Source organism: Paramisgurnus dabryanus, chromosome 5 (genome assembly GCF_030506205.2).
Source record: "Paramisgurnus dabryanus chromosome 5, PD_genome_1.1, whole genome shotgun sequence".
Classification (NCBI taxonomy): Eukaryota; Metazoa; Chordata; class Actinopteri; order Cypriniformes; family Cobitidae; genus Paramisgurnus; species Paramisgurnus dabryanus.
In genome coordinates this window covers 29,281,321-29,295,618 of record NC_133341.1, presented here as the reverse complement: position 1 = coordinate 29,295,618, position 14,298 = coordinate 29,281,321, and the positions used below count along the sequence as shown (strand labels likewise).

Here is a 14,298-nt window from a genome sequence, read left to right as displayed (position 1 = left end):
TAACTATAATGTCTTTACACAATGACCTTTTGTTTTGAATTACGGTAATGTTGATCACACATGCGCAATTCAGTTTAACCGTAATGTGGCACTCGAGCGACCTATTGAAACATTTAACAAGTAACACTTTTCTTTTTATTCTACTCTGGAAACTAAAACATTCATAGACACGCTAGCATTTGCAACCGTCATAACCAAGTAGTGATTTAACACAGTATATTTAATACTTCACACTATACAACAGAAGTATAAATACCAAAGACTTGGTATTATAAATACAGTATGCACAAATCCCTGTCAATAGCATCTTCCTATAAAAAGCATTAGTAGTAAAATAATGTTTGACATGTAACAGAAATGTCGAAAATAGGGGAAAGAATAAAAACAAAATGTTGGGGATCAAGAAATACAGAATAAAGCGAGAGAAAGAGCGAGCGTACAGTGTTACAGTGTGAGAAATATTCAGTCCAGTGGCACCTCTCTCAGATTTGCCGGGTCAGCTGTAGCCTGCTTGGACTCTTTCATCTTATCTAGGCCAAACAGAAGGTCCAGTTGAGTCACGGGCCTCAGCTGTGTGCATTCCATGCGCCTGAGGAAAGACCAGAGGACGCCAGGGAGTAAATCAGGGTTTCACAAAGTTTAAGTGAAGGATATTCGCATACACTCACTCTTATACTATTACACTGAACAGTGCCGCAGTAAAAGATATTTTAGTTGGGGGGGTTGTGATGGGTCAGCTTATGAATATTAATTCGATGGTGCAGATGTTGCAAGGTAAAACTCTGAGACTATTCGGTAAATGAATTTCAAGAGCAGAAATTCTTCAATTGTATGGCTTTGGAGTCTCTTTTGCAGCAATTTTTGTGTGAGCATATCAGTGAACACCCCTGACCACTTGGTGAGTTTCACGTCTTTGTAAACGAAAGTTTAATGCATTTTAGGAAGGATTGTTCCAGTGCACCTATGCAGCCATTGTAAGGGTGGGGTAATGACACCGAAAATTCTCGGGCCAGCAGCATATGTCCAAATTTCAGTCAAAACCATTTTATTTCATCATAAAGAATCTGAAAACAGGGCTTTAAGTGTAAAATACCAAACTAGTCCTTTAAGTGAATGTGGTTAAAACAAGCAAAAATATCTGCCAATGGGGTTAGAAGTGTTTAAGAAAAAAGTTAACTTATTTCCAGATTTTTTTTCACCCCATTGGTAGATTTTTTATTTTAACCCCATTTTTGCTTGTTTTAACCACAATTTCACTTAAATTGTATCTTTTTTAGGACTGCCTAATGATTACACTGCAAAAAATTATTTTCAAGAAAAATTTTCTTAGTATTTTTGTCTTGTTTTCAGTAAAAATATCAAAAAATTCTTAAATTAAGATGCTTTTTCTTGATGAGCAAAACAAAATAATTCTAGTTTTTACACCAAAAATATCAAATTTAAGTGATTTTGTGCATAAAACAAACAAAAAAATCTGCCAATGGGGTAAGGACATTTTTCTTGAATTTAGTGTTTAAGAAAAATTTTTGCTTACCCCATTGGCAGATTTTTAGACTTATTTTCTTGGGTCGTTTTGCTCATCAAGAAAAAGCATCTTAATTTAAGAATTTTTAGATATTTTTACTGAAAACAAGACAAAAATACTAAGAACATTTTTCTTGAAAATAATTTTTTGCAGTGTAGTCACGACTATTTGTTTGCAGAATAAAAGTTTTTGTTTACATAATAATTATACACAGTACATCAAGAAAAATGTTCTTAGTATTTTTGTCTTGTTTTCAGTAAAAATATCAAAAAATTCTTAAATTAAGATGCTTTTTCTTGATGAGCAAAACAAAATAATTCTAGTTTTTACACCAAAAATATCAAATTTAAGTGATTTTGTGCATAAAACAAACAAAAAACATCTGCCAATGGGGTAAGCACATTTTTTTTTATTTAGTGTTTAAAGGACAAGTTCGGTATTTTAGACTTAAAGCCCTGTTTTCAGATTGTTTATGGTGAAATAGAATGGTTTTGACTGAAATTTTGACATTTTCGGCTGCTCTGAGAATTTTCCCGTGTTTGTGTTTCAGCTCAGACCTCTATAATGGATTTAATGGTGCACTGGAACAATCCTTCCTAAAATGCATTAAACTTTCGTTTACAAAGACGTGAAACTCACCGAGTGGTCAGGGGTGTTCACTGGTATGCTCACACAAAAATCGCTCCAAAAGACGCATTCCAACAGGTTTTATCGTAGTTTTTACCAGCCCCATGGACTTGTATTAGATGTCCTGTGAGGTACGGTATTACTCCGCGCCGGGAACTTTGTTTCTATTCTTGCAATAGGCAAAGGCGGATTAGCGCCACCACCTGGGCTGGAGTGTTTATTATTCAAGCTCTAAGCGGAAGAATGTACGGGTGTGAGGCGTTTGGAAAAATAGGTCCACAAGTTAACAACGAATGCTAAAACAGCTGTTGGAAAGCATCTTTTGCAGCGATTTTTGTGTGAGCATATCAGTGAACACCCCTGACCACTCGGTGAGTTTCACGTCTTTGTAAACAAAAGTTTCATGCATTTTAGGAAGGATTGTTCCAGTGCACCATTAAACCCATTGCAGAGGTCTGAGCTGAAACACAAACACGCGAAAATTCTCAGGGCAGCCGAAAATGTCGAAATTTCAGTCAAAACCATTCTATTTCACCATAAACAATCTGAAAACAGGGCTTTAAGTCTAAAATACCGAACTTGTCCTTTAAGAAAAATTTTCAAGATTTTTTTGCTTACACCATTGACAGATTTTTAGACTTATTTTCTTGGGTCGTTTTGCTCATCAAGAAAAAGCATCTTAATTTAAGAATTTTTAGATATTTTTACTGAAAACAAGACAAAAATACTAAGAACATTTTTTCTTGAAAATAAATTTTTGCAGTGTAGTCACGACTATTTGTTTGCAGAATAAAAGTTTTTGTTTACATAATTATTATACACAGTACATCAACAAATATTATGTATACATAAATACAAACACGTGTATGTATATTTTTAGGAAAAAATATATTGATATAATAAATATTTATATTTATATATTATATAAATTATATGTAAATATACAAATGTTTTTACACATGCAAATACTTCTTAAATGTATACATGCATGTGTGCATTTATACATAATTATTATACACATTACACACACTTTTAATTTGTAAACCAAAACTTTTATTCTGCAAACGATTCGTGGTGACTAATCGATAGCAGCTCTATAGACGTTTTCAACGGGCGCATCGTGATACACGTCTGGATCCGAACTTTACTTCCGGTTTCGTTTTTTTAATGGTCTGACTAGTTGCTAAACTGATCTCTTGAACGAATGCCTCGTCAAAACTAACAAATGTTTTGGTTTCCTAGGTAATCTATGTGTTGTGTTTTGCTTGTTATATAAATAAACTACGTTTAAAGTACTTTGCTGTTATTTATTATTAGCGGAGTTTACCGGAAGTTACGTGCGGACCGTGACAGCCGCTTGTTTATGTTGTTACTGCTGAAACCGTCTATATCTTTTGTCTAAAAACTAGAATTATTTTTCTAGGTCATTTTGCTCAAAAATACAAAGAAAGTCATTTTTTGCAGTGGGATACTTTAAAAATACATACTGGTACATCAAAGGTACAGATATACACTGCAAAAAAAATGACTTTCTTATTTAGTATTTTTGTCTTGTTTTCAGTACAATATCTAAAAATTCTTAAATCAAGATGTTTTTTTTCTTGATGAGCAAAATGACCTAAGAAAATAAGTCTAGTTTTTAGACAAAATGTATCAAATTTAAGTGAATTTGCGGATAAAACAAGCAAAAAAATCTGCCAATGGGGTAAGAACTTTTTCTTGAATTAAGTGTTGAAAAAAAGTTTAAGATTTTTTTGCTTACCCCATTGGCAGATTTTTTTGCTTGTTTAATCCACAAATTCACTTAAATGTGATATTTTTTGTCTGAAAACTAGACTTATTTTCTTAGGTTATTTTGCTCAAGTCAATGCATCTTGACTTGAGAATTTTTAGATATTTGTGCTTAAAACAAGACAAAAATACTAACTAAGAAAGTCATTTGTTGCAGTGTATGTACCAAAATGATAACTTTTGTACCTTTTTAGAGATTGCAGGGAAACTATCAAAATATCTTGATGTGCAACACTGTAGATGGACGCGACAGGTTAAAGCAATGATTTGTAATGCGTATTAACATAATTTGCGCTCTTGCTGTCATGCCTGATTAGGACAGCGATGAGAGATGCACATCAAACACACACACGACACATGTAACACATACTCTTCCTCTTCATCCAGCTGAAACTTCTGTACGATCTGCTTCATCTGCTGTTTGCGGACGTAATCCCTGACGCGGTACATGGCGGCGTCCCTGCACAGCTCTTTCAGATCGCTACCAGAGTAACCGTCCGTTTGTCCTGCTATTTCCTTCAGGTTGATTGCATTACTGAGCTGTAAAAAAGACAAAAACATACATTTGATAGAATTATATGCATTTGTTTATAGTCTGTGTAAAGTTAATTCAAATAATTGTTTATAAACAAATGATAAATGTTTGGGAATGTATTGCTGAAACACATTACAAAGACAATGTAGTTCTAAATTGTAGTTTAGATCGTATTCTCCATTTCTGAGTTTATGATTTTTTTGGGCGGGCCTAAAATTATGTCTGAATGATGCACTGAAGCCACCGAGCATGGTCCAAAAACAATCGCAAGCATCCTTTTAGGTTGTGTGTTTGAAAGTTGAAAGATGGCAGCTTTCCAGTGAGTGGGCGTGGTTTCAGCATCAACAGCGGACATGCCCACAGCATTTGAGAGCAGAAAATCCTGCTTATTTAACTTGGTGTTTTTGTATCATACAAATTTGACTGGGTGGTTAATAACACTTTAATCTGTTGTGTGACAAGCTGAGAACACATATAATATCAGACTGTAAGGATGACATATTACGGTACATTCACACAGGACAGAAGCGTTAACGCTTGATGGAAGGCTTGTCTGAAACGTGGCAAAACATGCTCCGGTCTTCCATAAAGGTAATTGCCTGGCTCTGCCTAGGTTATTTCCATAAGGTGATCTGATTGGCTGACGCACACGTTGCCGCTTGAAAAGTTGAGAAATGTTCAACTTCTGCCGCAAGCAACAATAGTGACGCGGCGCTGACGGATCAACAATTCAGCAACGCATGACGTCACCCATTAAAAGTGAATGGGAATCGTTTACGCTTACACCCCGTGTGAATGTACCGTTATTGATGCACCACAAGTGCCGGCAAATGAAACTGCAATTTGTTTAAGCTTGGCATCACAGGCTCAACCAACAACTGAGCGTCATGACTTACCTTTTCACCTGACAAAATCAGTTTAAGGATTTCTTCTCTTTGAGCTGCATTCTGAAAATGTAAAATACTTTGATTAAAGGGGACAGAGAATAAAAAAACATTTTTACCTTGTCTTTATTGAATAATGGTGAATAAAAAAAAGTGCTAGACATGCTAAACATCTCAGTCTCATAGAAATTCCTCTTTTAGAAATGTCAGCCAGAAAACGGCCCAATCTGAAAAACTGATGCTTATGACATCACAGGCATCTAACTGCCCCTTCACTTTAAAATAATTGGCTACATTTTTTGAGTGGCAGCAAAGTCAGCCAGTCAGTAATGAGATTGCAAGTTAAGCCAGTAGGGGGAGCCAAATAGGTGCAAAACCACTTGTTTAATATCCCCCACCCTAATAGAGCTATCTGAGAGAGGTTTTTAGGAAGCTGCTAAGGCATTACAGACCCAAACAAAAAAAATTTTTGTCTACATGTCACATCACGGAACAAGGATAAATACCCCGTTCAATCATTCGATGTCACCTTTAAGATAAACAATCCAGTTAAACAAAGAGTGTTAAGTATGTGTAGTTAGCATAGTAAAGTATCATGACAACCAATTTTACGAGTCCTCACTAAATATAAAAGATCTAGGGCCAGATTTACTAATAAACCAATAAACCATCTTTTTGGTGTTAAATAACGACGAGTCAGGATTTACTAAAGACGCACAGTGGATAATTAGCGCTGAAAAGGTGTTGTCTAGTTATTTTCGCGACATTATTTAACACAGAAAAAAGCATGCCTTAAATTATTTTGCACTTGAAATGGCTGCAATTGTTGCTAAAAAGGGATTTTTTTAAGGGACACTCCACTTTTTTAAGAAATATGCTCATTTTCCAGCTCCCCTAGAGTTAAACATTTGATTCTTACCGTTTTGGAATCCATTCAGCTGATCTCCTTGTCTGGGGCTACCACTTTTAGCATAGCTTAGCATAATCCATAGAATCTGATTAGACTATTAGCATTGCACCTAAAAAAAATAAAGAAAGAATTTCAAAATGTTACCTATTTAAAACTGGACTCTTTTGTAGTTACATTTTGTACTAAGACCACCGGAAAATTAAAAGTTGCGATTTTCTAGGCATATATGGCTAGGAACTATACCGTCAAACTGGCGACTTTGTTGCCGTAACATGGCTGCAGCAGGCGTAGTGATATTACGCAGCAGCCGAAAATAGTCCTCTGCTATTGAAAGTTACTAAGGGGACTATTTTCGGCTGCTGCGTAATATCATTCAATACAGAAGAGTCAAGTTTTAAATAGGAAACATGTCGAAACTCTTTGGTTATTTTTTAGGCGCAATGCTTATGGTCTAATCAGATTCAACAGATTGTGCTAAGCTATGCTTAAAGTCCCAGAGATCAGCTGAATGGATTAGAATAGTAAGAATCAAATGTTTAACTAGGAGAGCTGGAAAATGAGCATATTTTTTAAAAAAGTGGAGTGTCCCTTTAACACGTAACAGTTTATTTGAAATGCAAGAGGAACATATTATTCAAAAATATTGTGTGACAAGCCATGTCATTTTTTGTTTGCTATACTGTAGGAAATAAATAGAAGTCACTAGGATAAGTCACAGAATAGTCTTGTAACCTTTTATTTGTTGTCCTCCTGTTCTTTTCATTGTACTTCTTTAGCTGGGATTTCACATCCCAAATTTTCAGCTCAGATGCCCGTGGTGCTAAACTCAAGCACATTTAGGCATTAGTAGATCACCCGCAGCTCTGCTTATCTGAACTAATGTGCGCTGCTCTTAGTAAATTGCGTTGGTCATTATGAAAATCAGATGTTGGGCCTGTGTTATTTAATTTGGCGTTTTTAGTAAATAACCCGCAGATATTACCACTCCCATCAATGCTTTTTTGGAATTGCCCCATTTAAGTAAATCTTGCCCCTATGACTAAATCTAATGACATGCACATGTTTCTGCAAGGATTAGGTTTAGGGGATAGTGAGATGTGTTTGGAAGACTTACAGGGAGTCCTACATGAAAGGAGGTTGGCATTCTGCGTAGTATTGCTGGATCCACATCCTGGGGTCTGTTGGTAGCCCCCATCACCATTACCTGAAAATTAACATCATACCTCGACTATAAAGATTTGTATACTTTAGTACACTATTATTAGCCTACTACTACTAAAAACCATTTATATAAACACATTCAATATTTTAATTACTTCATTCCCACCATGTAATACTCATTTTAAGCTGTGAAGGCTGCCATTGTGTTTCACACATAGTGCATTCTGGGTTGATGACGTGTAACGGTTGTCGCAAAATATTACTTGTTTACTATAGCTTTTCATATGAAAATGTTTTACTCCCCACAACCACCTTCTTACCTTCCAGATCGCCTGTATTTTCATCTTTCGTTTGTATGTTTTCAATATTGTTAGGCCTTTTACTTTATCGACTTATCGCTTGATTAATGAACATCAACTTTGTTTTTTGAATAGGCGATATATTGTCTTAAAGGGGACATTTCAAAAAACTTTTTTAAAATGTCAAATAAATCTTTGGTGTCCCCAGAGTACATATTTAAAGTTTTAGCGCAAAATACCCCATAATTTATTATAGCATGTTAAAAAATTGCCACTTTGTAGGTGCTAGCAAAAATGTGGCATTTGGGTGTGTCCTTTTAAATGCAAATGAGCTGATCTCTGCACTGAATAACAGTGCTGTGGTCAAAGAGTATAGAAGCCCAAGAGGCGAAACTCTGTTGTGTTATGGGTAACAGTCTGTAGATGGCGCTGTGGAGCCACGGCCGCCATTATGGACTATAAGCTGCTGAAATCGTTAGCGTGCCTCACAACTGTTCCACACTCTTCCATTCTATGTCAGTGCCTTTTCTCTCACAAAAAGAAAAAAATACAACAAAACTTCTCATACCAAATGATCACACAATAGATGGTGGTGTCAGATTAATTACTGAGATCTTATGGCTCCATTTTAGTACTGTTTATGTGTGCACTTGCTAGATTGCACATCTTTTTTGTACCTTTCCGCCTGTAATAGGACATTCACAGATTGTTTTTGTTCTTGCCATTGAAACATTCACTGTGTGCACTTTCACTGAAGATGTTGAAAAAACTTGTTAATATTTTTGTGATATTCTATGTAAAAGATTAACTCTTAAGAAATGTTCATTTATAATTGTATTTATTTATTTTTCCAAATCATATATATGGTGATGTTCACTCATTTCACTATCAACATTTGAATAAATATCTTATTACTGTGTGTCTGCCTATATATTATTTCATGAATTTCTGTTATTCATATAACAAGGAAAATGCATAATAGAACATAAATATTGATAGATTAAAGGTTTGCAGTAATTTTATAATTGTATCTTTGCAAACCGTAAGTGGTAGGATAATGAAGCCGATTCGGTGGGGGACATACCCTTACGAAAAAGTATTATAGGAATCTTATAGTATTTTGGGACAAAATAGTATAGTAATCTTATAGGAATACTATAGTAATTTGGGACATACTATAGAAGTACTATAAGACTACTATAGAAATACTAAAGCAGCTTTAAAATATTATAGAGGTATTAGAACATCACAGGAGTATGTAATGTTCTGTAATACCTCTATAATATCCAGAGCCGCTATAGTATTTCTATAGTAGTCTTATCATACTTTTAAAGTAATATTTTGTCCCAAAATACTATTTTCCTAAGGATAATTAGGCCATGCATAACCACGTTGTTTTCGTATTTAGATATGACGACCAGAAAAAAAAATAAGTTATGCCAAGATTTTGTTATGTTAAGTTGGTTCAGTGCCATTGACTCTCATTATTTTTCGGCGTTTTCCTTCAGTTTTCAGGCCATAATGGCGGCCGTGCCGTCACGTCATGGGGGCAACTGTTGCTATGGAGCGTTCTATTGAGTTTCGCCTCTTGGGCTTCTATACTCTTTGGTGTGGTTGCATAGTGCAGATTAAGGGGCGGTATTATCCCCTTCTGACATCACAATTAGAGCCAAATTTCAATGAACTATTTTTTTCACATGCTTGCAGAGAATGGTTTCCAAAACTAAGTTACTGGGTTAATCTTTTTTCCATTTTCTAGATAATTCCCCTTTAAAATGTAAATAATTATCGTCATTATTTCTGGGGCAATTAACCGACTTATGAAAAGTAGCTATCATGACAGGCCTAAGTACTGTTTATCATTTATGTTACTCTCTGGTTCATATTGACGTTGATGCTCTTGTATTTTTAATGGCATGCATTGGGTACCCTTTAAAGAAAACATGTATCTTAAAGTATGCTTGTGGTTACCTGGCTGCTGGTTTCTGTCTCTAATCCATCCCACAGACTCATGAACTGGGCCTTCATCATAGCAGTGGCCTCATGATCCAAACTGGAACGATTCCTCAAAAACGAATCTGATTACATACAAACCATATAATCAGTTTGTATAAGAAAAAATAAAAACAAAATATGTTTTCTTGTACCTTTGAGACTAATTAGTTAAATTATCACAACTATTTAGCACCTTTCTTGAGTTGTTTTCACAGTCTACTGTTTTTGTGAGTGTGTTTTTTTTTAAGGAAACATAAATAATTACAAAGTACACTACAATTTAGGCTCGCTAATAATGAGCTGTTTCACAGTCGTACGATGCGCTGCAGTGCATTATTATTCAAATGTCAACAGCATTGACAACACGTTGTTGAGAAAACCCTGCCATCATTATGCAAAAATGTGTACTGCATTTTAAATAACAACTCAGCAGCATGCATATAAAATACCTGCAAATACACAATGATTATAGATGGGTTTATCATAGTGCATCAACTGCACGATTTATACAGCATCTGCCTGGCATCAAGTAATTATGAGTGTATTGAATGAATTTGAAGAGCTGATTCACTGGTTACCCATTTCATCGATGAAAATGATACAGGGCTGAATCTTGACAGCCAATGAAAACACAGCTGCAGTCAGCTTTTGCGATTCGCCGTACCACTTGTCAGTCAAAGTGGATGCCTGGAGATTAATAAAGCGGCATCCAGATGCTTTTGCCGTTGCCTTGGCGATTAAAGTCTTTCCACATCCCGGTGGTCCATACAACAGTACACCTGGGAATGAGAAGCAAAAACGTAAATCCTGCAGATATGGTGTGCGCACATAATTGCTATTCCTCAGAAAATCTGACATTTAATTTCAGACTAGGGATGCACCGATACCGATACTGGTATCGGGTATCGGCCTCGATACCACATTTTCTAAAGTACTCGTACTCGTTAAAAGTCCCCCGATACCAGGGATCGATACCACGGTCTGAGAAATGTCTATGTTTGAGTGGCGTGTAAGGGGTTAATGCCTCTTGTGCTGTCCAAAGAGGCAGAGTTTACAACAAACTGGAAAACTAGTCCCTTGTTTTTTTGTTAAATTATATGACTGAAGCTGTTACCTGTAAATTTAAATCATGTTTTTTATTAAGTACTCGGTCTCGGCAAGTACTGAAATGCAAGTACTCGTACTCGTATTCCAAAAAAGTGGTATCGGTGCATCCCTATTTCAGACTGATGAGATCTGGAAGACTTTAATAACAATAAAATATATACATAAAAATGGATTTGAAACTAAATGAATGATGAAGGCATGAGTAAACTATCTGTAAGACACATTTGAAAATAGTTCAAATAATGTACAATTTAAGTGTCACCAGTTAAAGAAACTATAATCTTAATCTAACTTAATCAAAACTAGCAAACAAACGGCTAGTTAAAGATCTAAATGACTCAAGCACATGATAAATATTGTATACATCTAAAAGCATTAGCCGGTTTTAGGCCTTCCCATTTTTTGTGCTATACCTTTAGGAGGTTGAAAGAGTTTGGAGCCACGAAAAAGATAGGATTTCTGGAAAGGTAAGATGACTGTGTCTTGCAGATCTGTGATGACTTCATCTAAACCAGCAACATCTCTCCAGGTCACCTTTAAGGGAAGATGACATTCTACCATATAGTACATCAGTACATACAGTACCATTTTATCCTATGCACACGCATTGTCATGGTTACATGCCTGGCCCAAAGTTAACTTTTGGTCTGTGTTTGTTAAACAGTCTGGTTAGAGGCTAAATTGACAAATATCTTGTGGAAAATATGAGATGAGGGGAGACGGCCAGGCAAGAGTTCAAGGATCTGTAGCTAACATTGTATACATCAACGTTTCACACAGTAACGTTAGCTTAGTGTAATGGTTGATATGCTTTAGCTATGATATGAAATAAGGTAATTTACTTGTCAATTAATTTCCACTTTTATCAGAAATAATCTACTCTAGAAGGACTGAGGTTAGGTTTGGGCCATAAAAGCAGTTTGTTTATGTTGTGCCACTTTATTCTTAACCAACAAAAATTATGTTGCAAATCAGTTTGAATAATAATGAATTTATTAATAATGTTTTAATGTGTATTACTTACCTTAATGCTGCGAGGATCTATGAGATGAGTGGCGATGTTCATTTCATACTCCGTCAGACTCACACCCTCATCTACGCCAATCTGCTTCATCAACCGCTCAGCCTGGAGAAAGCAAGGGGACACAAAAAAAGTATCTTCTCATAATTTTGTCTCGCTATTGATCTGTTGTTTTATCCTCTTTTGTAAGTCGCTTTGAATAAAAGCGTCTGCTTAATGCCTGGATGGGTTCCTGTAGCTTAACAGGTAGAGCATTGTGTGGGAGTGCAAAAGGTGAGTGGTTTAATCCCAGCAAACAAACATAACTAATCAAATGTGTAGTTTAAGTCACAATGGATAAAAGCATCTGCCAAATGCAAATATTAATAAACATGCACTCAAGTTTTAAATTGAAATATTACAATATTATTATATATGTACACAACACAGTAAAACATTACTAAATGTAAAAACTAATATATAGACAAACAAATGTTTTTTTTTAAGCATTATCTGTTATTAGTTATTATTAAGTGTTACTCATATAATTTTTTTTTTTTAAATCTAAGGCTAGACAACATGTTATATTGATTCACACTATACAACTTTTCCGTCTTTGTAGGTATAAATAATTTATCTAATCTGTCAAATACCTAAAACTCTCAAGAGTATTTGCATGGTGGAAACTAGCAAGTAACAGAGCTACTTTACTTTCAGTTTCGCAATCTGCATCTTATATAAGAGATAACCTATAAATTAAATAAAGTATGCATAAGTTCAAATTACATTTTACCCATACATGACCCAGTCTGTGAAAACCCGTCAAAAGTAATTGTTTTGTGATTTACTGTTTTCTACATAAAATCATCCTACATAATGTAAAGGACATTTTGTGAAAATATAATTTTAATATTGGCTTTGTAAGGTCATGTAAAAAAAATAAAAAAAATTACACTTTGGCTTGAACAGGGTCACTCACATTATCGCAATAAGCACATGGTCAGTTAGTAGTTAAGAGTTCATTTTTTACCCTTTTCTTGGCTTGTGATTTTTGTTTCTGTGTTGGGTCCATAGCTTCCACCACCCATTTGATGCTGTAATATGTGGCAGCTCCAAAGATAGTCAGTCTCACCAGCATCCCCACCACCTCATTCCGAGTGAGAGGTCGGAGGAGGGCGTCCCTTGGGATGTCACTCAACATTTTCACTGCCCCCTGGTGTCACCTCCCATTGGATGACAGGGAAAATGTGGGTGAATCAATCTAAAATAGAGCAGTGACAAATAATCATCTGGTTAGCTTACTGACATTGACCTCTAAATTTGATCCTGAATTTAGGTACGCATTTTCGTTGAGAAGATGGATTTAAAATTTATAACAAATCTGGTCATATTTAAGGACATTTTAAAATATAACAGAATTTTGCTATAAAGTAATCCAGTACTAAAATACAAGTCGGGTTTAGAATATAATTTAAAATAAACCAGAACAATAAAACAGAACATCTAGTTGCTAAAAGGTAACCCACCATGATAATAACAATATTGTCATTTTCAAAATTATAATCTATTTGTACTGTAACTAATGTATTAATGGCTGAGGTAACGTACATCTCTACACGTTAACATAAGCGACTGCGGACTTCTGCTTCTGAGAAGACAATAAAATAAATCTTATTTGAGTACAAAACATAAACTTACAAACCATGTAAACGTTGATATTTTACAGAATCTTTAAATTAAACTTGCATTTCACAGGATCGGCTTGTTCCACCGTTCCACACGTACCGTCCGGAAACAATGACCAGAAACAGAGGTTCCTATGTCTGAACAACTGTTCCAGAGCCGCTGTTAGTGAACAAATTTGCGTTTTACATAAATGTCATAAAGCAGTCTTTCTTTCGTCTTAGTAAATGTAAAATCTTTTTACGCATTTATTTTGACCTTGATTAACTCAATTATTAAATTTATTAGAATGTAAAATAAGAATGTAAAATGTTTTTCACTCAGAATTCACATAAAGATTTTTATCAAAACTTCAATCCACTAAATAAAACACAGTAAAAAACTTTAAAAGTTGTACCACTTTTTTTGGTGACATCTGATGGAATCAAAATAGCAATTACATGAAATATCAATGTAAATTTAAAATAAGCATAATTAATTTATTTTTACTTAATAATCACGTAATAAAGGTTTTCAAAAATATCTTCATCCCACTAAATAAAACACCGTAAAATCCATCAAAAAAGATATTTTTTTATGTTTTGTTTTTAGTGACATCTGTAGGAATTAAAAAGCAATTCCACGTAATTTCTATGGCTGCAGTACTCCCTGCTGAAATTTACAAACCAATATTGTAATAAGTTCTTTCTTTTTAGTAAATTTAAAATCGTTTTACGCATTTATTTTGGCCTTGATTAACTCAATTATTAAATTTATTAGTATGTAAAATAAGAATGTAAAA

General features: G+C 34.8%; 1 protein-coding gene across 3 annotated transcripts; it reads right to left on the bottom strand.

Annotated features, from left to right (window-relative positions):
* Nucleotides 1–202: 202 nt before the first annotated feature.
* On the bottom strand, nucleotides 203–13,681 carry atad1a (ATPase family AAA domain containing 1a). 3 transcript variants are annotated; one of them, XM_065250833.1, is made up of 10 exons: nucleotides 13,581–13,681; nucleotides 12,865–13,095; nucleotides 11,859–11,960; nucleotides 11,248–11,368; nucleotides 10,306–10,506; nucleotides 9,704–9,810; nucleotides 7,387–7,476; nucleotides 5,375–5,425; nucleotides 4,314–4,483; nucleotides 203–589 (listed from the first exon to the last, which is right to left on the bottom strand). In XM_065250833.1, the coding sequence occupies exons 2-10, from the start codon at nucleotides 13,033–13,035 to the stop codon at nucleotides 463–465; spliced, it is 1,140 nt and encodes a 379-aa protein (XP_065106905.1). In that variant the 5' UTR covers nucleotides 13,036–13,095; nucleotides 13,581–13,681; the 3' UTR covers nucleotides 203–462. The 3 variants fall into 3 exon arrangements, with proteins under 3 accessions (XP_065106905.1, XP_065106903.1, XP_065106904.1); XM_065250831.2 differs by having other exon boundaries at nucleotides 13,533–13,645; XM_065250832.1 differs by having other exon boundaries at nucleotides 13,537–13,642.
* Nucleotides 13,682–14,298: the final 617 nt, after the last annotated feature.

What these genes read in the sequence shown, in the direction of transcription:
- atad1a (XM_065250833.1), bottom strand. Translation starts at nt 13,035, where the DNA reads ATGTTGAGTGACATCCCAAGGGACGCCCTCCTCCGACCTCTCACTCGG. An exon ending in AGACAGAAACCAGCAGCCAG is followed by an intron (nt 7,477 to 9,703) that starts GTAACCACAAGC and finishes GTTAATTTTCAG; the next exon opens with GTAATGGTGATGGGGGCTAC. An exon ending in TGATTTTGTCAGGTGAAAAG is followed by an intron (nt 4,484 to 5,374) that starts GTAAGTCATGAC and finishes TCTTTTTTACAG; the next exon opens with CTCAGTAATGCAATCAACCT.